Raw genomic sequence first — 26,110 nt, 5'->3', positions numbered from 1 at the left:
CTGGAGAACCAGTATGGTGAACTGAGTAGCCAGTTGGCAGCATCCTCACCCCATGCAACATAATGTGGCCTGCCTGGCTGCTTGGGACTTACCATCTCTGCCCCAGATTGGGCTCCCCCTGGACCCCAACTAAGGCCCTGGGGTGTGGCATGGCACTACTCCAGGTTCTCCATAATTCTGACCGTGGTGACCCAGCCCCGGGGCCTGGCACCGTCCTTCCTCCTGATGTCCCAGCATGACCTTTGGGGTCCCTGGACAGGTTCCTAAGCTTCTTCTGACTTGGCACATTCCTCCCCACTCCCAGTGTCCACACAAACACACAGTAAAGCCAGGTTTTTCCCCTGCATCCCTAAGTTTTGTCACTCATGGGACCATTGCCATTGGTGCAGTGGGAATGGGAACCCAGCTGGCAGTTGAGCTCTCATGCTTGCCACCACCACCCCCGCTACCACCTCTGAAATGGGATCCACAGGTCCCAGGGCACAAATCTGTTCCTCTCATGCTGTGCTAAAGCTGGCAGCTCAAATGTCTGTCCTTCAGAGCCGCGGGAGGGCAGAGGCACCGTCCAAAGAGGTTAAGTAATTTGTCCAAGGTCATAGCAGCTAGTTACGCAGAGGACCAGGTTCTGAGCCCAGACAGGCCTGCTGTTTGTTCTTAACCATCAATTCATACAAGGCAGAAGGTGTTTGTGCCAGGTTAACAGTGCTGAGGGAATGAAACAAACAGAACATAGGTGGACCGGGTCTTGGAAACCTTTCTAAGGAGTCTTTTATGTTTTCTCTGAAGGCTCACCCCTAGGAATTATCTCTTGGAGTTTCCCCACAAGTATGTGTTGCTGACCTCCAGCAGGCGAGAATATCATATCCTCTGCTCCTGTAGACCTCTCTAGAGGGAGCTTATTGCTGGAGCAGGGTCAGTGACTGTGTCCATGTTTCCTTGAGGAGTCCATGGCCCAACCACAGGAGTAAACAGAGGGTAAGGGCTCCAGTCTCCAGAGCCCTGGCTGACGATAGGGTGGTCCACTGCTGAGTAAACTTAAACGACGTCCTCCTCGGCTGCGTGTGTGCAGAAGGCGGTCTGGAGCCCGGATGATTTGTTTCACCTGAGTGTGAGCTCCCTGGGTAAGGGCTCCTTTAACATTGGGTTCTTCCGCTGTCTGAAAACAAATGGCAATTTCTGTTTCTCATGTATCCATCAGATTAGAGACAGCAGTTTTGTTTGGTCCTCTGCCATGCCATGGGGGTCTGCATTCTAGTCCTGCCAGCACTACCAGCCACCCAAGAATCAGAGTGTCTATGTTAGGAAGAAATGGACAGCCAGCCCAGCCCAGTTTCCTTGCTGGCGGGCTGGCTTCGCCTGTACCCTCGGGAGCACTGCTGGAGGCTCTTCTGAGCTGGAGGCTCCCGTTTCCTGCCTGGTGCAGAGGGCAGCCTGCTTCCTCTTGCTGTCCCATGGGATCGCTCTGGGAGTGAATGAGGGGAGTGTGTGAAATGGCTCAGTAGAGGGCCAGTTCCGGAATCCATTGAGGAATCACTGTGCCTTCTGAGAAATCTCTGTGTGTGAGTTAGCACAGAAATGTTTCCCATGCAAGCCGGCATCCCAAGAATGGCTCCCAAAGGAGCAGGGCAAGGCAGCTCACTAGGATCTCTTGGGGGCTTCTGTTGGGAAAGCTTGCTTTTCCTCCAAATGCCTTTGCATTCTCCATCTTATCAATGAAATAAAACACAAAGATATACAGAGCATGAACCTGCTCTTCGCCCTTGAAGCTCCATTTTCACATAGAAATACAAAGAACAATCTCGAACTTCGTTCTGGGTACGTGAGAAAGAGAAGCCAGGCTCCGCCCCAGTTTTCAGGATGGCCACTCATGACCCTCCCACAAGGCCCTGGCTCTCCCCGGGAGCCACAGTTAGAATTTCAATGCCCTATTCCCTCTGTACCCTCTTGTGCTTCTCCCGTGGGAAGGAGATAAGGATTCAATTTTGAGGTGAATTTCAGGATTTGCAGTGAGGCTTTGCCAATTGCCCCCACCCCACTCACGGTCAGTCTCTTCAGCTGCCATTCCTGGAAGCCCCAGCAGGTGGCACTGTGGCCCCAACCATCCTCACAGGCCCAGTCCCGGCTCAGTGGGCCCAGCACCCATGAGGCCTGGGGGCTCCCAGTGGCCCCAGAGGTGGGAAGTTTCCTCTGAGGAGCCCATAGGGAGGGTCCTGTCCCAGAGAGAAAGCCCCTTCTCACTTCACTCTCTCCTGGGACCATTTTAGGGAAGGGAGGCAACCTCATGGGCAGGGGCTGGGCAGGGGGACAGAGGGTAGAGGGTGAAAGGGGAAGAGGAGGCCCTCCAGGTTAAAATCGGTGGGTTCCTCTGGCTGGGGGAAAGGGGTGTGGTGGAAGAGAGGGAGGGGGAGGAGCAGGCAGGAAGGACCCTACCTGTGCCAAGCGTGAAGATCTCCGCTGAGCTCCTAAGCACAGCCCACGAGGTGTGTTTGCTCCCTTGAGCCCTTGGCCTTACCTGGGATCAAAAGTCAGTGACAGGCCAGGAGATGGGCTTTTCCATTAAAGGGGCCCAACTCCTCCTGTTTAAAGCTCAACCACAGCAGAACTTACCAGTTACTCCCTCCACAATCTTCCTTAGGGCCATCTCTCCTCCCCCCACACATGCCCTACTGTGTCCCCACCTTCCCAGCCTGCAGCCCTCCCCCAGAGTCATCACCCATCCCCCCATCCCTCTGGTCACTGCCCAGGACACCACCATCCTGCCCCACACACCCCCATTTCCCTCTCTTTACCCCTGTGGTCTGGAGGAATTTAGAAGAGTTGGCAAATCTGCCCTTGGTTATCACCTCACAGGGACTGGCCCTTCTGGAAGCAAGAATTGACACCCAGGGTGGGGCCTGCCCAGAATGGGGACAGAAAAGACTTGAGAAGTAGTAAACAAGACAAAACAAAACAAAACTCAAAAACTGACCAGATCTCACTTCCTATTCAAAGTTCCATGTAATTGTGGTGTTTGAACAAACGGACTGTAGAGTTGTACTGTTTAGAGAGTATAGATCCTGTACCAAATAGACATCTCTTCCCTTGGTCTCACATGGAAGTTGAAGTTTTAAACCACAGTCAGTTTTGACCTTTACCCTTTGGCCTGGTTTGCCCTAGTCTTAACCAGACCTGCTTCATTCATATCACTAATTGAATTCTGGGCTCTTTTTCAGCTTTTTTTTTTTTTTTTTTTTTTTTTTAACACTGGCTGTATGCACTAATAGTGACATTCATATCTGCCGAGCTCTAGCTCTGAGTTTCAGGTGTCTCAGAGATACGTATTGTTCCAGAGACCAATCAGGTTATACACTAAGGGATCAGCATCTCAAAGTTTAGAGACAGGTATTACAATTCAGGGATGGAGTTGACTGCTGTAAGAGCTTACAATCTAGGGACTATTACAATAATTATGTCCATGTTAGGCTATGTTCTAAGATTCAATTCTGAGTTTACACATTGTAGTTAGTCCAGATTGGTGAGGCATTAAAGTGTTTGCCTTTATTTCTGGTGTACTTCACTCAAATACTGTGTACAGGATCCATTCACCTCATTGTGTGTCTCACAGCTTCACTCCTTCTTGTCGTTGCTCAATGTTCCACTGTATGCGTACACCACAGTCCATCATTCCATTCTTCAGTCAATGGACCCTTAGGTCACCTCCACCCTTTGCAAATCATGATTACTGTGAGCTAATAAAAAAGTAACATCAAATTTTTTTTTTTGAACAAAGCAATGGAAAGGACAGAAGCTAACTATTCAGCTTCTAAACCCCATTCTACCAGGTGAGTCTAATCTTCAGGTTTTTAAAAAGCATATCAAATCGAATGTGTTAAGTAATATTATTAAGCACTCTTCTATAATTTGTTTGTGTGTTGGGTCCTCTTCTCATCCACTCTAGGAATAGTGGTGCCATTCTCAAAATGAGCAAGGTGGGAGGATCATGGTCTTGGTCAAAGTTACATATCCAAGACAAGGCATGGACCAGGAGCCCCTGGGCTTCCTGCTTGGGTGCTCTAATGGCATGTCCCAAACTCTGATGGAAAAGTCCAGGTCCCATGTTTCTGCACTTATCCTCACCTCACTTGACCCTTGCTCTTTTTGTTCACTCTGGACTTCTGTGCTCTCATTGATGTAGTTCTCAGTTTTCCCCTGGTCTGTATCCCACTCTGCCTTGGACACCTTTACTTCCTGCTGCTCACTGAGAAGCTTCATCAGGAGGCCTGTTCTGGAGATGAGCTTTGCACAGGCCAGTTGAACATGGGGCTCAGAGCAGTCCATTTTCAAAGTCTGGATAACATGAGAAATAAGCCTTCTCACGTCATTGTTGGGGATGAGAGACCGTAGCTGCTGGTTTAACTGAGTTTCAAATTTATTACCCGGGGATGGGAGAAAAGGAAGAGTGGAGCCATTGGGCTTGGAGGATAAGTCAGTGACCAGGTTATGGTATTCCCATTGTGTTTCATTGGTTTGTTTAACCGTTAACATTAAGTTGTCTACAGTCATAGCAGAATTTGCAGTGAAGAACTCCTAAAGGCAGGAGTTTTAGGTGTGGACTTTTCTATCATGGTAGTGTTTTCTGCATAAGTGTTGTCTACAAAAGTGCTTTCTACACTAGCATTTTCTGGAGCAGCATTTTCTGTGGGAGATTCGGAAAAACCAAATGCTTCTGGAAAAGGAGTCTCCTGAGAACTTAGTTCTCCTGAAGATGAAAAAGCCTCTTGTGCAGGGGAATTTATGAGGCTCCTCACTGCAGAGAAAGGAGGTCTCTTTCCAAGCATAAGGCTATTGAGTGAAACTTTCTTTCTGAACTTTTCACTTGGTCTGGCCTTGAGTATCCTGTGGACTGCATGAGAGCGAGCTTTAGGAAAGAGGTAATTTTTTTCTGGAACGTGAGATTGGTTTAGGAGCCTTCATGTTTTTAACTCTAGCATTTGCATCTTCTAAAACAAAAAGGATGTAGGAAGTCTTTTGATTTATTTGTAAGCTCAGGTCGGGTTCTTGGAGGGATGGAGGTAGAAGGCCTCCCCCTCAAGTATTGTTTCAGGAGAGAAGAGATTGCTGCCTTATGTTCCTTTATGAATGAAGGCTCAGCATTGAAGGAGTTTTCCTCTAACTCCCTTGGCTTCCACACCAAGCGAAGCTGTCCCAGCTCCCTTGGGGTTGGCCTCCTGGGCCTTCTTTCTTTGTCAATATTCTCCACAAATGGCTGGGCACCCAATTTCCTCTTGATGCTCCTTTTTCCCATTTCTTTGAAGTGCCTTTTCCAGAATTCCTTTAGGCCCTTGATGTCTGTTCAGTGTCTCCAGCTTTTTGTCTACACTTGCTTTCTGAATCTTTGCCAGGCTGTTTTCCCATGGCTGGGCCATATCCAATCTCTTTTGAAAGATTTGGCGTTTAAATTTGGTACCTAATAAATTGGAATGCATAAGCATGGCAGTTTTTCTCTCTTTTTAACCTCATCTATTTTTCCTGAATTTCTGCATATAAAAAATTTCCCAGAAAATAGAGTTTCCTCAATTTATTTTATTAAGTTGCATTGTTGGATACATGTTTAAGAGACAGGCTCCCTGTATTGTATTTCAAAGTCAGGGGATTATTTCCCTCTATCACATTAGACAAAAGCAGTTCTATATCTTCTAGCTTTCCCTCTGAGAAGTAAGGCAATATATAATTCAGTGCAGCAATAACATCAGTTGCATCTTTAAAGTCGAGCTGTTCATTCATGAAAGCTGACAAACTGATGCCCTTTTGGTCCGAGTATGGTTTCTCCAGCTCAATAGTCAGCTCAGTGCTGGTTTTCTTCTTCCAGGCTTGTAATGCCTTCATGAATGCTCCTTCTGCATCTGCTAGAGATGCCTCCTCATCTGCCAAAACAGAAGAGACTACTTTTAATAACAAAAGACTGATGGGACAGCTTTTTGTCAGTCCTCACATCCCAGTCCACTTATCCCAGTCAAATAAATTAGGAGTCAACGAACATTTGAATGACATTTGAGAGGAGAAAAATAGATCCAAACTTAAACCTATGGCTGACAACAACACAAGAAGGAAAAGGTATCTTCTGAAAAAGTGGCTACCAACTAGAACATTCCATAGAGTGAAATATTAGTAACTATGTTTAGGATTATTCTATTGGTCTCCAAAGGCCAGCTGCCCAGTACTCAATAAAAGCCTACAGATGGAAGGCAAATATTACCCCACTCAGCAGGACCCTCTGCAGATCTGCATGTCTCCTCATGTTCATATACCCCATGCTGTCCTGCCTCAGCTGAGGAAGGAGGGAAAGGCTCCCTCTCCCCGTCTCCTCTGTGTGCTCACGCTCTTGCTGCCATCACAGAGGATCACTAGGAAAGTCAGACCTTTGGGGGAGCAAGCACAGAGCTCCTAAAGCAGAGGCCCCACTCCCACCACTCACAGGTCCTCACCTGGACATGCCCTTCCCCATCTACCCAGCCAAAGCCCTCCCCTTGGTCTCTGCTCCCATATATCCAAAACCCTATAACAGAAGGCTTTACACAGGTAAAAACACTATGTCCACTCTGGTTGTCTCTTTAAATTTGAGCAGGGATCTGGGGGGTATAAGAGATTTTTAATTTGCTAGGTTGCATGCCTATGTGAAATGTTCAATAAATCTGTGGAATTATAGTGATTTCTGGATGAACATTACTTGAGGTCATGAAATGCATTAGGGAAAAAGCAACTTTTGTTAGATGCTTACTTTGCTTTCTGTTCATTTCATTTTTAATATTTTCATCCTTACTTGGGGAACCTTTCAAAGCTTTGACTGCAAGAAGGTCAAACATACTATTGTGCAGATGGATATTTTTTCCAGAAGAATTAAAAGTACTTTTGGTGGTGCTGAGGGCGAAAGAAGGTGAGGATCATGGGAAAGAAGGAGCATGGGCTTGGAGAGAGCTCCAAATTGCAGTCAGGAGACCTGGGTCCTAGGCTACAGCACTTAACACCCTTGGTCTTGTTTTTCCTCCTCTGTAAAAGGAGATTAACAGTGCCTATTCTGCGCACCTCTGGGGAAGAAGGGAATAATTTAATTGGTGGAAAATGTTTTTAAAAATAAGCAACACTGTCCTTATATAAGTAGCAAGGTGTTATTATTTATTATTTGTCCCTGATCACTGTTAGAAAATTGTATTCAAGCTATCTGGACATTAAGGAAGTCACATTTTAGAAGTCATGAAGTTAGTGCTAATAAACCTTACACATAGAAAAACACTTAAAAGTACCTGAGTGGTTCGTAAATAGAAAAGCTTAAGATTCAGACCAAGTTCAGAGTTGGACATTAAGAATGGCAGAGCCTTCCCATCCATTAGGAAAGCTGGGTAGCAGCTTCTGGTTAAGGGAGCAGAAACTGAGGTTCTAAATAAAACTTTAATAAAGCAGCATTGCTTATATTGTTTTATAAAATTGCAAAAACAAAACAAACAACAAAAATGGATCTAAACCTGTCCTATGAAGCAGTGGGAACTTGAAACATAATACATATGAAATCAGTCTACAAACTGTAACACACGATATGAATAAGTCATCATTTGGGGGCAAAGCACCAGGCAGGGAGCGTGGTATGCAGTATGTGGCCTATTGTTAATTCCCTTCTCCCTCCCCTTCCTTTCCCTTGTTCCTCTAGGCACGGGGATCAGTTACATTGTTAGTTTACTCTCACCAGGATGGGAATCTGACCTTCAGAAAGAGTAGTTCTTACAAATGTAGGGAGTTGAGCTCTGAATGCATGAATGAATAAAAATAAAGCATTTACATCCTTAGTTTAAATATTTGTGATCAGGCAATTCACTCACCACAACGTATTGTGTTTGTCCTACATTCAGCATCACAATGCAGTTTGACTGTCTTGCAGATAACCTCAATATCATTTTTAAATTGGCAGAGGCAGCAGGCCATTTGATTAGGTAAAATCCTAAAAACAGAAACATGGAGAATTAAACTAATGGTAAAGGGGTTCCTTGAGTAGGTAGAAGTGGCAGGCCCAGGCCACAGGACTGAGAAGAAAGGAGTTCTTAGTCATACAGCCTGGACAGATGGGTGGGGTCCAGTTGGCAAATCGCTGATCTTGAACATATGGTAAATAAATAGGAAAGAGGACAGAGGTGCACAACAGAAGGGTAAGAATGGAAGTGGGAATGCTCTGCTTAGAATAAAGGAGGTAGGGACTAGAATTGGGTGACATTGATCTATAGTTTAATTCAGAAGTATTTCCTCTCAATATAAAAGTCTCACTTTGGGTTGAGAGTACAAAGGAAGGAGGTAGACATCTAAGAAGAGTCTGACTAAGCTTCCGACTTCCGGAGTCCCTTTGTAAATTCCTGGTTGCAAGGAGTAAATATTAGAAATCATTATGGGCATAACAGAGATCTCATTGACCAAACCTGGGCAATTTAAGCATTGAAAAGAATGGTGATGATAATATGGTATAATTAATTAAAGATGAATCCATAAATTCATAATGATACTCAAAAAGAAAAGGGGGTGAAGAGCTCTTATTTTGGAAGAATCCCAGCTAATAAATATACAAGGACTATTAAAATTAGAAAAGTACCATTTTGCAGCCATCCAGGTAGTAATCCATTCAGGCAGGTATTCAGGCACAAATGGGTGAAAAGTTGTTTGAGAATAGGATTTTCACTGATTTCAAAGTATCACCCCACAGATTATTTATTAATTATGTAGGGAAAAAATAATCTTATAACTGAGAGATCTGGAAGATATCTCCTTAAGTAATCAAACATCATTATGGGCTCCCTGAAGTAATGAAATAGAAAGGACACAACATCACCCATGTAGTATACTTCCCAACATGTTTAACTGTATCCAATAAGGAGAAAACAGATAAAGCCAGACTCTGAGACAATTTATAATACAACTATCTGGAACTCTTCAAAAATATCAATGTCATGAAAGACCAAAAAAGAAAAATAAATAAATAAATAAATAAATAAATAGGGAAAATGTTTTAGTTTAAAGCCAACAAAAACATGACATGCAGTGACTGATCTTTAATTGGGTCCTAGATTAAAACAAAACAAATTAAAGGATATTATTGGTCTCCAGCCAACGTGGAGTAATAGGGACTGGATTTAACCTCCCACTTCTAACGTTAAAAAAAAAACAGGATATATGAAACAACAGTTGTCATGGCACTAAACATCAGGTGATGAAGGACAGTGATCCCCAAGAGATGGGAAATAAATGAAGTGAGCCCTATCATTGCTCTAGCTTACTGCTTCAAGAGAGTTTCCAGGCCAGAGTTTACAGAGGAGATACACAGGCAGAGACTAGTGGACTCCCTAATTGAGGAAATGGAGCTGAGAGTCCAGGAAAAGAAGGGTGGCTAGAATTTGGAATGCAGAGTACTGGAGAAGAAACATTACACAGAGAAAGAATTCTGGAGATATGCAGAGGGATCTCAAATATTTAGTGAAGTACTGATTAGTGCGTATGTGTGGTAAAGCTGCAAGAGGCAAGAAAAAGAAGCACCCAAAATAATTAGAGAAAAGTGTAACAAGCCAGACCATATAACCTCATGATTCATGGGATGTTGGGTACTCAGAAAGGTCTTGCCTCATTAGGAGAGAATAATGAGCTCTAGACTAAAGGCTACTCTGTGGACCTACTTAAAAAGTCTTAAAAGCTAGATCTGAAAGGATAAAATTGTTTCCAGGTATCTTAGCTTCATCCAGAACAAAGCTCAAGTAAATTTTAGGAATATAAAAGATATGTAGCACCCAACAAAGGAAAATTACAATGTCTGGCATCAAATAAAAAAATCACTAGGCTTGCACAGAAGTAGGAAAATATGACATATATTGAAGAAAAAAGCAATCAGAACCAACATAAAACCTACACAAATGTTAGAATTAGCAGACAAGGACATGAAACAGTTACTGTAACTGTATTCCATCTGTTCAAAAACCTAGGCCATAGATTGAATATGTTAAACAGAGGCATTGGGGATATAAAACAGACCAAAATTGAACTTTTAGAAATTAAAAACTACAATGTTTAGATAAAAATACCCTGGATGGGATTAATGACAGATTAGACATAGAAGTAGAAAAGATCAGTGAACATGAAGGCATAGTCATACAAAATATCCAAAATGAAACACAAGGAGAAACAAAATAACCACAGTAAAAAAAAACAGTATTGGTAAGTTGAGCAACAACTTCAAGAGCCTAACACCTAAGAACATTTAAAGAAATAATAGTAAAAATTTTCCAAATCCAAGAGGCTCACTGAACTCCAAGTGTAAGAAACATGAACAAAACTCCACTAGGGCACATTATAATCAAATTGCCCTGAAGCAGAAACAAATAGAACATCTTAAAAGCAACTAAAGGGGAATAAAAGTTATGCTATGTCTAAAGCAACAAAGTAACAAAGATGACAGCAGATTTCTTGTTGGAAATAATGCAAGCCAAAATTCAGTGGAGTGAGATTTGATTGTTAGGCGCTGGATGAGCAGCTGGGTCTGGGATGTCTGTGAGACATCTTCTGGACTGGGTTCAGGTCCACTGCCACAGGCTGAGAGCGCCACTGCAGGGCCCAGCGGCCCGGGGCTTCCCTTGAGGGATGGCATGCACTGGTGATATAGCATGGCATTCCCTCGGCTGAGCTCCTGGAGGATTGTGGCTGGGAGGGAGGACCTGCTCGGAGAACCCAGGGACGCTATGCCAAGTCCAGTGGTTTGTGGGTCAGTGAGAGAGAGGGTCTGGGGTTGAATTGAAATGAAGGCTTAGACTCTTGTGGTGGCCTTGAATCTCCGGGAACCTGGGGGATTTGAATATTAAAGCTGCCCTTCCTGGCCACCCGGAGACACACCCCACATTCAGGGCAGACGGCTCCAGCAACACACCCAAACAGAATTCTCCAACTGAACCCCACAAGAATCATTTCCCCATACACCACGGGAACAAGGTTGAGAATTGACTTGAGGGGTATAGGTGACTCACAGACACCATCTGCTGGTTAGTTAGAGAAAGTGTACGTCACCAAACTGTGTTTCTGAAAAATTAGATTGATATCCTTTTTTTTACAACTTGAAAGAACCCTATCAAGCAAAACAAATGCCAGGAGGCCAAAAACAACAGAAAATCTTAATGCATATGATAAAACCAGATATGGAGAATCCAACTCCAAACACACAAATCAAGATATCGGAAGAGACTCAGTACTTGGCAGAATTAATCAAAGAACTACAATCAAGGAATGAAAACATGGCAAAGGATTTAAAGGACATCAAGAAGACCATGGCCCAGGATATAAGCAACATAAAGAAGACCCTAGAAGAGCACAAAGAAGACACTGCAAGAGTAAATAAAAAAATAGAAGATCTTATGAAAATAAAAGAAACTGTTGGCCAAATTAAAAAGACTCTGGATATTCACAATACAAGATTAGAGGAAGCTGAACAACATCTCAGTGTCCCAGAAGTCCACAGAACAGAGAATGAAAGAACAAAAGAAAGAATGGAGAAAAAAATTGAAAAAATCGAAATGGATCTCAGGGATACGATAGATAAAATAAAACGTCCAAACTTAAGACTCATTGATGTCCCAGAAGGGGAAGAGAAGGGTAAAGTTCTAGAAAGAGTATTCAAAGAAATTGTTGGGGAAAACTTCCCCAACCTTCTACACAATATAAATATACAAAGCATAAATGCCCAGTGAACTCGAAATAGAATAAATCCAAATAAACCCACTCCAAGACATATTCTGATCAGACTCTCAAATACTGAAGAGAAGGAGCAAGTTCTGAAAGCAGCAAGAGAAAAGCAATTCACCACATACAAAGGAAACAACATAAGACTACATTGTGACTACTCAGCGGCCACCATGGAGGTGAGAAGGCAGTGGCACGACATATTTAAAATTATGAGAGAGAAAAATTTCCAACCAAGCATACTTTATCCAGCAAAACTCTCCTTCAAATTTGAGGGAGAGCTTAAATTTTTCACAGACAAACAAATGCTGAGAGACTTTGCCAATAAAAGACCTGCCCTATTTCAGATTCTAAAGGGAGCCCTACCAACAGAGAAGAAAAGAAAGGAGAAAGAGATACAGAGAATTTTAACAGACATATATAGTACCTTACATCCCAGATCACCAGGACACTCATTTTTCTCTAGTGATCACGGATCTTTCTCCAGAAGGGACCATAAGCTGGGACATAAAACAAGCCTCAAGAAATTAAAAAAAAAATTGAATATACTCAAAGCACATTCTCCAAACACAATGGAATACAAATAGAAGTCAATAGTTTTTGAACTGTAACTCCACTATTTACTTCCTACATGATATAAAATACACAAACTCTAATGACAAATCAGTGGTTTTGAACTCAATGTAAAATATATAATTTTAGACAACTATATAAAGGTGGGGGAATGGAGGAGTATAGGAACACAGATTATGTGTCCTATTGAAATGAAGGTGGCATCAAAGAAAAACAAGATTGTTATGGATTTAAGAGGTTAATTTTAAGCCCCACAGTAAACACAAAGAAATTATTAGAGAATATAACCATAGAGATGAAAAGTAGAGTATGGGTTAAGAGAAATGGGGGAAGGGGCAATGGGGAGTTAAAAAATGAGTGTAGGGTTGCTGTTTGAGATGAAGGGAAATTTCTAGTAATGGATGGTGGGAAAGAGCATTACAATATTCTAAATGTGATTAATCCCACTAATGGAAGGCTAGGGAGGGGGTGGAATGGGAAGATTTAGGCTGTATATATGTTTCCACAATTGAAAAAAACAAAAAAGACAGTCTAAGTAGATGACAATTGAATGTCAAGCATGAACTTGGATGGGATTGGAGGATGGAGGACAGGAGGCTCAAAGGGTCACAGTTGAGACATAAGGAAAAGGAAATATAGAATGTAAGCTTTGTATCATTGTTGAATCTCTTGTATTTCTTAGCTGCACTTAATGGGATTGCATAAAAGAATGTTCTTATTCATAGGAAGTGTACATGTGAATTATAGTGTTTGTTCAAGGGTGTGAGCAGCTAGCTCTCATATGTTCAGAAGACAGAGCAATAGATGATGGATGATAGGGAGGGAAAGAAATAGCAATGTGACAGCATGTTAAAGTTGGTGGATTGGGCTGTTGGGGGAGGGGGGTCAGGGTATGATGGAATTCTATGTATGGGGTTAGTATTGTTTTTGCAACTGTTCCTATAAGTTTGAATTTATTTCAAAATAAAAAAAATAAAAAAATAAAAAAACTAAGCTAATCAGTTTAGATTTTTTTTTGTAAGAAAAGCAACATTTGAATTTTTAAAGAGAAAGTATAAAATAATAATATTGCTATTTTATTGTTATACTTCTCTGAGGATCTTAAAGCACTTTGACCTATACTTTAACCTTGTAACATTTTTCTTTTTTTGTTTGCAAAATCCAGAATTGCCTTTTTTGCTTCAAGGTGTGTAAAAATATGTACACTGAAAACTATTATAGCAATTTTCTGCCAAAGAAAAAAATTCAGTGGAGCAACATCTTTCAAGGACTAAATGGGGGAGGGAGACAAACCCAAAAGCAAATTATCAACCTAGAATTCTATGCCAGAAAAAATATCTTTCAGAAACAAAGACAAAATAAAGACTATTTTAGACATACAAAAGCTTAAGGAATTAATCACTAGCAAACTTGCACTATAAGAAATGCTAAAGGAAGTATTTTAAGCGGAAAGAAAATGATAGCAGATGGCAATATGGATCTACACAAAAGAATTAACACATGGGAAATGTTAACTACACAGGACAGTAATTCAAAGCCATAAGAAGAAATAAAGAATAACTACATAAGTAAATATAAAGTCCTGTATTATTGTACTTTGGGTTTGTAAGTGCTTTATCCCTCTATAAGACTTTACTGCCAAATGTGTAAAATAACATTTAAAATCTATTTTAATGGACATAGTATGTATAAACGTGGAACCTGAAAAGGACAATATAAAGGGAGAGAAAAAGATATTTTTGAGTACAGAGTTTGCATAATACTGAAATTAGGTGGTAGTAGTCAAATTAGGTTGTTATTAATTTAAGATTTTCATTGTAATTACAAAGTTAATCACAAAAAACTAAAATATTGGAGAAAGGAATAAAAGAAAATCTAAATAGAATACTACAAAAGAGCAACTAAATACAATAAGGCAACAATGGAGTAATTGTAAGATAAACAGAAAACAAATAGCTAAATGGCAGAAATAAATCCTTACTTTTCAGTTATTAACTTAGATGTCAATGGATCAAACTCCCCTATTAAAAGGCAGAGATTGGGAGATTGGATGAAAAAGCATGATCCATGTAATGTTGTCTACAAGAAACTCACTTCAGGTACAAAGACGTGAAAAGATTGAAAATAAAAAGGTAGAAAAAGATATTCTGTGCAAACAGTAATAAAAGAGAGCTGGAGTGGCTATATTATTCTGAGATAAAATAGGCTTTAAGTAAAAATAGAATACAAGAGACAAAGAAGATATTTTATATTGAAAAAAGGTTCAATTCAGCAAGAAGATATGATTATATATATGAACCACACATCAGAACTCCAAAATACATGTTGCAAAAATTGACATAACTGAGGGGTGAAAAAGACAGTTGGAGGCTTCAATAGAATACTTTCAGTAATGATAGAATATTTGAATGGAAGGTCAATAAATAAATAGAGGACTTCAACAACACAATTAACCAATTAGATCTAATGGACATACACAGAATGCTCCATCAAACAGCAGCAGAATACATACTCTTCTCAAATACATATGAAACATTTTCCAGGATAGACCACATGTTATACCACAAATAAAATCTTAAAACATTTTAAAATACTGAAATCATACAAAGTATCTTCTCAGTCCATAATGGAATGAAGCTAGAAATTCAATATCAGAAGGAAAACTGGGAAATGTACAAATATGTGGAAATTAAACAGCCCACTATTAAACAAAAATGGGTTAAGGAAGAAATCACAAGGGACATTAGGAAATATCTTGAAGTAAACAAAAATGAAACACAATATACCCAAACTCGCAGGATGCAGCAAAGGCAATGGTCAAAGGGAAATTTATAGCTCTAAATGCCTACATTAAAAAAGGAAGATCACAAATCAATAACCTAACTTCACAACTAAAGAAACTGGAAGAAGAGCAAACAAAACCTAAAGTTAGTAGAAGGAAGTTAATAGTAAAGATTAGAGCAGAAGTAAATGAAATAGAGAACAGAAAAAAAAAAAGAACAAAAAACCTAAAAGTTGGGTTTTTGAAAAGATGAATAAAATCAACAAACCTTTAACTAGAGTGACAAAGAAAAAGAGAGGACACAAATAACTAAAATCATGAATGAAAATGGGGACATTATTGCCAATCTTACAGAAATAAAAAGGATTTTAAGAGGGTGCTATGAAAAATTATATGTCAAAAATTAGAAAACTGAGATGGAATGGACAAATTCTTAGAAACATTCAAATTACCTAATCTGATGAAAGAAGAAATAGATAATCCCAACAGACCTGTAACAAGTAAAGAGACTGAAATAGTCATCAAAAACCTCCCAACAAAGAAAAGTGCAGAACAGATGGATTCATGTTGAATTCTACCAAATGTTTTAAAGAAGATTTAACAGCAATACTTCTCAAAGCCCACCAAAAAAAAATGGAAGAGGAGGGATTAATGAGGCCACCATTACCCTGATAAAGTCAGATAAAGATAGCATAAGAAAAGAAAATTACAGACCAATAACCCATATGAATATAGATGCAAAAACCCCCAACAAAATATTGGCAAATGAATCCAACAGTACATCAAAAGGATTATATACCATGGCCAAGTGGGATTTAGTCCAGGAATGCAAGGCTAGTTCAACATAAGAAAAAGAAAGTCAACCAATGTAGTACACCACATTAACAGAATGAAGGGAAAAAACACCACATGATTATCTCAATTGACATAGAAAATGCATTTGACAAAATCCAACATACTTTCATGATAAACACATTCAGAAAACTAGAAGTAGAAGGGAACTTTCTCAATATGATAAAGGGTATTGATGAAAAACCCACAACAAATATCATACTCAATATAAAAGACTGAAAACTTTTTCCCAAAGATCAAGAACAAGACAAGGACATCTGCTGTCAGAACTGTTATTCAACATTGTACTTGACATTCCAGCCAGAGCAATCAGGCAAGAGAAAGGAATAAAAGATAACCAAATTGGAAAGGAAGAAGTCAAGGTATCTGTTCTAGTTTGCTAATGCTGCCAGGATGCAAAACACCAGAGACAGATCAGCTTTTATAAAGGGGATTTATTTGGTTCCAAAGTTACAGTCTTAAGGCCATAAAGTGTCCAAGGTAACACATCAGCAATCAGGTACCTTCACTGGAGGATGGCCAATGGTATCTGGAAAACATCTATTATCTGGGAAGGCACGTGGCTGGTGTCTGCTCCAAAGTTCTGGTTTCAAAATGGCTTTTTTTTCCCAGGATGCTCCTCTCCAGGCTGCAGTTCCTAAAAAATGTCACTCTTAGTTGCTCTTGGGGCATTTCTCCTCTCACAGTTTCTCTGGAGCAAAAGTCTGCTTTCAACAGCTGTCTTCAAACTGTCCCATCATCTGCAGACCCTGTCTCAGTTCTTCTGCACTCTTCAAAGTGTCCCTCTTGGCTGTAGCTCCTCTTCAAAATGTCACTCACAGCTGCACTGAGTACCTTCTGTTATGTCAGCTCATTTATATGGCTCCAGTGATCAACTTAGACCCACCCCAAATGGGCAGAGCAACACATCCATGGAAATTATTCAATCAGAGTTATCACCCACAGCTGGGTGGGGCACATTCCAAAGGAACACTCAAAGAATTACAATCTAATCAACACTGATAACATCTGCCCACACAAGATTACATCAAAGATAATGGCATTTGGGGGACACAATACATTCAAACTGGCACAGTATCCCTATTCTCAGATGACATGATCCTAATATAGAAGCCCCCATAAAATCCACAAGATAGCTACTAGAACTAATAAAACCAATTCAGCAAAGTTGCAGGGTACAAGATGAACCAGGAGTAAGTTGGGTTTCCATACACAAGTAATGACAATGAACAATATGCAATGGCAATTAAGAAAACAATTCCATTTACAAGAGCATGAAAAAATATAATATCTAGGATTAAATTTAAACAAGGCGGTGAAGGACTTAAAAACTGAAAACTGCAAAGCATTGCTGAAAGGAATTACAGAAGATCTACATAAATGGAAAGACATCCCACATTCACGGATTGGAGGACTTAATTTTGTTAACCTCACAATACTGCCTAAAGTGATCTACAAATTCAATGCAATCCCTATCAAAATTCCAGCAGTATTTTTTTTTTACGGAAATAAAAAAGTCGATGCTTGAATTCACATGGAAATAGATGAGCCCCTGAATAGCTAAAATCATCTTGAAAAAGAAGAACAAAGTTGGAGGCCTCCTGTTTCCTGATTTCAAAACAAACTACAAAGCTATGGTAATTAAAACAGTATGGTCTCACAAATCCTGATTTCAAAGCTTACTACAAAGCTACAGAAATTAAAACACGTGGTTCTAGCATAAGGATAGGAATATAGACCAATGGAATCGAAATGAGATGAATCCATACATCTACGGCCAGTTGATTTGACAAGTGCCAAGTTCATTCAGTGGAGAAAGAACAGTCTCTTTAAAAAATGGTGTTGGGGCAATTGGAAATCCACATGCAAAAGAATGAATGTGGACCCCTATACCTCTCACCCTATATAAAAATTAATGTGCAATGGATCAGTGACAAATATAAGAGCTAATATTATAAAACTCTTACAAGAAAACACATGGGAATGTCTTCAGGACCTTGTAGTAGTCACAGAGTTTTAGATTTTTACACCAGAAGTGCAAGCAACAAAAGAAAATACAGATGAAATGAACATCAAAATGAAAAACTTTTCTACATCAAAGGACATTTTAAACAAAGTAAAAAGATAACCTAAAGAATGAGAGAAGATGTTTGGAAACCATATACCTGTAAGGGTTTAGTATCTAGAATATATAAAGATGTACTACAATGCAATAATAAAAAGACAAAAAACCTAATTAAAAACTAGGCCAAGGTATGAATAGATATTTCTATTCTTCAGAAAAGAAGACAAGCCACAGAATGGGAGGAAATATTTTCAAATTACATATCAGAAAAAGCACTTTTTTCCATAATATATAAAGAACTCTCAAAACAATTGAAAAATAGTCAAATGATTTGAACATATTTGAATGGCAAACAAGCACATGAAAAGATGCTCAACTTCATTAATCTTTAGGGATATGCAAATTAGTTACAAAGAGATACAACTACACACCTATTACATTATCTAAAATTAAAAAGACTGAGCACAGCAAGAGTTGTCAAAGATGTGGAGAAAATGGAGCTTATACAATGCCAGCAGGGATGTAAAATGGTACAACCTCCTTGGAAAACAGTTTGACAGTTTCTTGAGAAGTTAGACAAACACCCTCTATATGATCTAGCCATTCCAATTCTGGGTATTTATCAAAGAGAAATGAAAGTATTGTCCATACAAAGATTTGTACACAAATGTTCATAGAAACTTTATTTCTAATAAACAAAAATTGGAAACAACCCAAATGTCCATCAACACGTAAGCAGATAAATGGTAGTATAACCGTATAATGGATACCACTCAGAAATAAAAATAAATGAACTACTGATACACCCAACCACATGGATGACTTTTTTTAATAGTCTAGTTTGCATTGATTGTATTTTCCCCAATACCACCCCATTTTTTAGATTGAGATTGTTCACATTCCATACAATTATCCACAAATCCAAAGCATACAATCAATTGCCCATGATACCATCATACAGTTGTGCATCCATCACCACAAATAAATTTTGAATTTTCAGGATATTTTCATTACTCCAGAAAAGAAATAAAAAGACACACAAAAAAGGAAACTTAAATCCTCCCGTACCCATAACCACTACCCTTCCATTACTGACTCATAGTATTGGTATAGTACATTTGTTACTGTTGATGAAAGAATATTAAAATATTACTAACTGTAGTATATAGTTAGCAATAGGTATACTTTTCTCCCTATATGCCCCCCTATTATTAACTTCTAGTTATAGTGTCATACATTTCTTCTAGTTCATGAAAGAGATTTCTAAGATTTGTACAGTTAACCACAGACATTGCGCCCACCACAGGATTCACTGTTTTATACATTCCCATCTTTTAACCTCTAACTTTCCTTCTGGTGATATATGGGACTCTGAGCTTCCCCTTTCCACCACATTCACACACCATTCAGCACTGTTAGTTATTCTCACAAAGTGCTACCATCACCTCTGTCCATTTTCAAACACTTAAGTTCACCCTAGTTGAACATTCTGCTCATAATAAGCAACCACTCCCCATTCTTTAGCCTCATTCTATATCCTGGTAACTTATATTTCATGTCTATGAGTTTACCTATTATAATCAGTTCATATCAGTGAGACCCTGCAATATTTGTCCTTATGTGTGTGACTTATTTCACTCAATATAGTGTCCTAAAGGTTTCTTCATCAACCCATTTTTAAAGACTATTTTGTTCACACCCATACATTCCATCCTAAGTAAACAATCAATTGCTCCCTGTATAGTCACATATTTATGTATTCACCACCCTCACCACTATCTATATAAGGACATCTCCATTTCTTCTACAAAGGAGGAGGAAGAGTCAAGGAAGGTAGAGAGTCAAAAGAAAAAAGGAAACAACTACAAAAAAAAAACATGACAGCTAGGAAACAACAAAAGGAAAGATGGCATTAAATTAAAGTAGAATAAAGAGACAACATCACCAATGCCAAGAGCCCCATACCCTTCCTTAATGTCCCCCTCTTATATGCATTTAGCTTTGGTACATTGCCTTTGTGACATTAAAGGAAGCATAATACAATGTTTCTGTTATAGTCTCTAGTTTGCATTGATTGTATTTTTCCCCCAATACCATCTGATTTTTAACACCTTGCAAGGTTGACATTCATTTATTCTCCTTCTTGTAAAAACATATTTGTACATTTTATCACAATTGTTGAGCACTCCAGGTTTCACTGAGTTATACAGTCCCAGTCTTTTTATCTTTCCTCTTTCCTTCTGGTGTCCCACATGCTCCTAACCTTCCTCTTTCAACCATACTCACAGTCATCTTTGTTCAGTGTACCTCCATTGCTGTGCTACCATCACCCAATATTGTGTTCCAAACCTCTCACTTCTGCCTTTTCCTATCTGTCTGTAGTGCTCCCTGTAGTATTTCCTGTAGTGCAGGTATCTTGTTCAGAAACTCTGTTTGCCAGAAAATATTTTAAACTCTCCTTCATATTTGAAGGATAGTTTTGCCTGATACAGGATTCTTGGTTGGTGGTTTTCCTCTTTCAGTATCTTAAATATATCACACCACTTCCTTCTTGCCTCCATGGTTTCTACTCAGAAATCCACACATAGTCTTATCAAGCTTCCTTTGTATGTGGTGGATCACTTTCTCTTGCTGCTTTCAGGATTCTCTCTTTGTCTTTGACATATGATAATCTGATTATTAAGTGTCTTCGCATAGGCCTATGCAGATCTATTCTGTTTGGGGTTTGTTGCGCTTCTTGTATCTGTAATTTTATGTCTTTCATAAGAGATGGGAAATTTTCATTGTTTATTTCCTCTTTTATTGCTTCTGCCCCCTTTCCCTTCTCTTCTTTTGCAACACCCATGACACATACATTCATGCAGTTCATGTTGTCATTCAATTCCCTGAGATGTTGCTCATATTTTTCCATTCTTTTCCCTATGTGTTCTTTTGTGTGTAGGATTTCAGGTGTCTTGTTCTCCAGTTCCTGGGTGTTTTCTTCTGCCTCTTGGGATCTGCTGTTGTATGTCTCCATTGTGTTTTTTATTTCTTGTGTTGTGCCTTTCATTTCCATAGTTTCTGCCAGTTTTTTTTTTTTGTTTTTTTTTGTTTTTTGTTTTTTTAAGATGGGGATAATATGCATCATAATTTCCATTTAAAATGAATAGATTTTATTTATTTATTTTTTAAATTTATGCCTTTTCTCTTCAGAGAAAGTGGTTTAGGAATAAAATTAAAATCATTAAGTGAGACATAGACTTTATTATGATTTTGATGGTCAAAACATGAGTGAAGAAAACCAGTGTTTCTAGCATGGGATAAGGAAAGTGCATGTGTTAGTTTCCTGTGATGATAATGCATTCTTGGAAGGATTCTAGTTATTCATATATAATGAAAAAATACATGTATGGAGGGAGAGGAAGCAGATGAATTTGGCCAAGGAAGGAATTGAAAAGCAAAGCAGAAAATGAAGGTGACGGGAACTTGTGGAAAAGAAGCAGTTGGGAGGAGCAAACAAAGTGAAAAAAACTTGAGAAGTAAAGTGTATTTTTGTAATCACTCTTGCTTTCTAATACTTTTAGTGATTAGTTTTAGCTTCATACATTAGATTAGTGTGTAATTTTTATCAGATTAATATTTTAGACTTTCATATTTACTTGATAACTTATTTATATCATATGATACTCATAAATGAGACTCTTGTGCTCTCATTAGTGTGAAACAAAGACATACAACTAAACTGTAAGTTAAACTGTACTCACCCTATCAGACCATATAAAAATGTACTTAATACCAACTTTTTCATCTCATTCAAGTCTTTGTTCAAATATCACCTTGTCAAAGAGTATATTGACTATTCTAATCTTGTGACCTGTCATCCTTCCAGATCTAGGCACTTCAGAGCTCACTTCCCCTACCTATTCATCTTTCCCTTCAATTTACCACCTTACTGTATGCTTCATAATGTACTTATCTATTAATATATTTTGTGTGCCCCTTCCAACTCTCCAGAATGTAAGCTCCTTGAAATGAGTGGTATTTTCAGGACTTTCCTTTTTTTTTTATCACCTGTCTTGTATTGAATATACTTCTGTGACAGATGATTTGTGTATTGAGATAGGAGCTCGGTGGCTTGTGTTTTCTTCTCATTGTATCACTTGATATGGAAATATGTATTTTTTTCTTTTTTTAAATGCAGTTTTATTGAGATATATTCACATACCATACAATCATCCATGGTGTACAATCAGCTTTTCACAGTACCATCTTATAGTTGTGCATTCATCACCCCAATCTATTTTTGAACATTTTCCTTACACCAGAAAGAATCAGAATCAGAATAAAAAATAAAAATAAAAAAAGAACACCCAAGTCACCTCCCTCCATCCCACCCTATTTTTCATTTAGGTTTTGTTCCCATTTTTCTACTCATCCATCCATACACTGGATAAAAGGAATGTGATCCACAATGTTTTCTTTTTTTTTTAATAATTCAATTTATTAATTAGACTTCACCAAAATTAAAAACTTCTGTTCTTCAAAAGATACTTTTGAGAGAATGATCAGACAAGCCATAGCCTGGGAGAAAATTTTTACCAAACATTATCTGAGAGAAAGAACTTATTTTCAGAGTATCTCAATAGTAAGATAAAGTATCCTATAAAAAATGGCAACAGATTTGAACTATCACTTCATTAAAGAAGATAAAGATGGTAAATAAGCACAAGAAGAGACACTCAACATCATTAGCTGTTAGAGAAATGCAACTTAATATACCAAGATGTGATACCACGACACATCTACTAGGTAGGCTGATCTTTTTTTTTATGATTTTTTTTAAGACTGCAATACAAAGATCAGATGATTAATGTTTGTGGAGCAACTGCAAGTCACATACACTGCTGGTGGGACTGCAAAATGAAACAGCCACTTTTTTTTTTTAATATTCTATATATAATATATATATATATATCATATATATAATATACATATTAATGCATTTTTATTGTGAACTTTAACATGTATATGTAACAGTGATAACTTTCAAAGTACAATTTATCAGGTAGTTAGAGAGCAAATTTCAAAGAATGTCATGGGTCACAGTTCCACAACTTCAGCTATTTCCATTATTGTAAAACATAACGTACATACAGAAGCGTGTGAACTCTTGATGTACAGTTCAACAAGCAGTTATATAGGAAATTTCAAAAATTGTTATGGATTACAGTTCCAGAGTTTCAGTTCTTTCCTTATTTTTTTTTAATCTTCATTTTATTGAGATATATTCACATACCATGCAGTCATACAAAACAAATCGTACATTCGATTGTTCATTACATAGCTGTACATTCATCACCTAAATCAATCCCTGACACCTTCATTAGCACACACACAAAAATAATAAGAATAATAATTAAAGTGAAAAAGAGCAATTGAAGTAAAAAAGAACACTGGGTACCTTTGTCTGTTTGTTTGTTTGTTTCCTTCCCCTATTTTTCTACTCATCCATCCATAAACTAGACAAAGTGGAGTGTGGTCCTTATGGCTTTCCCAATCCCATTGTCACCCCTCATAAGCTACATTTTTATACAACTGTCTTCGAGATTCATGGGTTCTGGGTTGTAGTTTGATAGTTTCAGGTATCCACCAGCTACCCCAATTCTTTAGAACCTAAAGAGGGTTGTCTAAATTGTGCATAAGAGTGCCCACCAGAGTGACCTCTTGGCTCCTTTTGGAATCTCTCTGCTACTGAAGCTTATTTCATTTCCTTTCACATCCCCCTTTTGGTCAAGCAGATGTTCTCTGTCCCACGATGCCAGGTCTACATTCCTCCCCGGGAGTCATATTCCACGTTGCCAGGGAAGATTCACTCCCTGGGTGTCTGATCCATGTAGGGGGGAGGGCAGTGATTTCCACTTTTCAGTTGGCTTAGCTAGAGAGAGAGGGCCACATCTGAGGGCAACAAAGAGGCATTCGGGGAGGAGGCTCTTAGGCACAATTATAGGGAGGCCTAGCCTCTCTTTGCAGCAAACCATCTTCCCAAGGGTAAAACCTACTGGTAGAGGGCTCAACCATCAAACCACCAGTTCCCTATGTCTGTGGTCATGTTAGCAACCATTGTGGTGGGGTTGGCCAATACCCCTGCATTCTCCACAGGCTCCTCAAGGGGGCACTACATATTTTTTTTCCTTTTTTTTTTTTTTTTTTTTTTTACCCTTTTTTCCTTTTTAAAATCAACTGTATGGAAAAAAAATTAAAAAAAACAAAAAAGAAAAACATACAATAAAAGAACATTTCAATGAGACCATAACAAGGGAGTAAGAAAAAGACAACTAACCTAAGATAACTGCTTTACTTCCAACCTGTTCCTACTTTACCCCAAGAAAGTTACATAATATAGCAACATTTCTGTGAACTTGTTCCTAATATATCCATCAGAAATTAACAGACCATGGTAATTCCTGGGAATCCCCAGAACGTTAAATAGCATATCTGTTCTTCTTGGATTACTGTTCCCCCTTCCTTAATTGCTCTCTATTGCTAGTTCCCCTACATTCTACATTATAAACCATTCGTTTTACATTTTTCAAAGTTCACATTACTGGTAGCATATAATATTTCTCTTTCTGTGCCTGGCTTATTTCGCTCAGCATTATGTCTTCAAGGTTCATCCATGTTGTCATATGTTTCATGAGGTCGTTCCTTCTTACTGCCGCGTAGTATTCCATCGTGTGTATATACCACATTTTATTTATCCACTCATCTGTTGAAGGACATTTGGGTTGTTTCCATCTCTTGGCAATTGTGAATAATGCTGCTATGAACATTGGCATGCAGATATCTGTTTGTGTCACTGCTTTCCGATCTTCTGGGTATATACTGAGAAGTGCAATCGCTAGATCGAATGGTAACTCTATTTCTAGTTTTCTTAGGAACTGCCAGACTGACTTCCAGAGTGGCTGAACCATTATACAGTCCCACTAACAATGAATAAGAGTTCCAATTTCTCCACATCCCCTCCAGCATTTGTAGTTTCCTGTTTGTTTAATGGCAGCCATTCTAATCGGTGTGAGATGGTATCTCATTGTGGTCTTAATTTGCATCTCTCTAATAGCTAGTGAAGCTGAACATTTTTTCATGTGTTTCTTGGCCATTTGTATTTGCTCTTCAGAGAACTGTCTTTTCATATCTTTTGCCCATTTTATAATTGGGCTGTCTGTACTATTGTCATTGAGTTGTTGGATTTCTTTATATATGCAAGATATCAGTCTTTTGTCAGATACATGGTTGAAAACAGTTTAGTAGTTTCAAATAAAAGGGAAAATGCTCTCAGCATATGAGATAGCAGCCCCACTCCTAGATATTTACTCCCACCACCAGCCCCCGGCAACCACCCATCTAATTTCTGCCCCTGTGGTTTTGCTTTTGCCAGAATGTCTTACAAATGAAATCATATAATAGGCAGCTTTTTGTGTGTTGCATCTTTCATTTGTAACCTTTTATGTTTGGCCTCTTTCACTTAGCATAATCCTTCTGAAATTCATCTCTGTTGTTGCATATATTAGTAGCTCATTCCTTTTTATTGCTGAGTAATATTACAGTTTTACAGATATTCTATAATTTGTTTATCCATTTATCAGTTGATGAGCATTTGGATTGTTTCAAGGTTTTTGGCCACTATGAATAAAACTGCTAAAAACACATACAAGTTGTGTGAACATATGCTTTCATTTCTGGGAGGGGCCTTTTTAGGGTGACAGGAATGTTCTGTATCTTGATTGCAATGATGGTTTACATAACTATACATTTGTCAAAAGTCAAACAAACTATACATTTTAAAAAGGTAACTATTATTATATGTAAAATTTACCTCAATAAACCTGATTTGTAAAACAATAAAAACAAGCCTAAGAAAACAACTTGTGAAAATAAATCTAAGAGAAAATGATTTACAATTTTTCCAACTCGAGTGTCATCCTGAGGATGTTCTCAACTGTTGTGACACTTGTGTTGTTCCCATATCTCTGAAAGAGAATGCCCAAACATGTACAATATGAACCCAAACACAAAAATTCTGTACTTAAAACAGATACTTAAGTACATGAGATAAGTTGGCTTCTCTGTAA

The 26,110-nt window shown here is 38.7% G+C and overlaps 1 protein-coding gene across 1 annotated transcript in view; it reads right to left on the bottom strand.

Annotated features, from left to right (window-relative positions):
- LOC119514691 (leucine-rich repeat-containing protein 37A3-like) overlaps nt 1-26,110 on the bottom strand; it is a 112,922-nt gene that overhangs the window by 1,663 nt on the left and 85,149 nt on the right. Inside the window, exons 2-5 of the mRNA XM_037810475.1 lie at nt 7,851-7,969; nt 5,728-5,903; nt 4,117-4,386; nt 2,041-2,187 (exon numbers count right to left, since the gene is read on the bottom strand). Coding sequence (XP_037666403.1) covers nt 2,041-2,187; nt 4,117-4,386; nt 5,728-5,903; nt 7,851-7,969 — 712 coding nt within the window. The remainder of the gene's footprint in view (nt 1-2,040; nt 2,188-4,116; nt 4,387-5,727; nt 5,904-7,850; nt 7,970-26,110) is intronic.

Source organism: Choloepus didactylus, chromosome 18 (assembly GCF_015220235.1).
Source record: "Choloepus didactylus isolate mChoDid1 chromosome 18, mChoDid1.pri, whole genome shotgun sequence".
NCBI classification, from domain to species: domain Eukaryota; kingdom Metazoa; phylum Chordata; class Mammalia; order Pilosa; family Megalonychidae; genus Choloepus; species Choloepus didactylus.
Note: the sequence above shows the minus strand (reverse complement) of the source record. Positions and strands in the feature narration are given on the sequence as shown.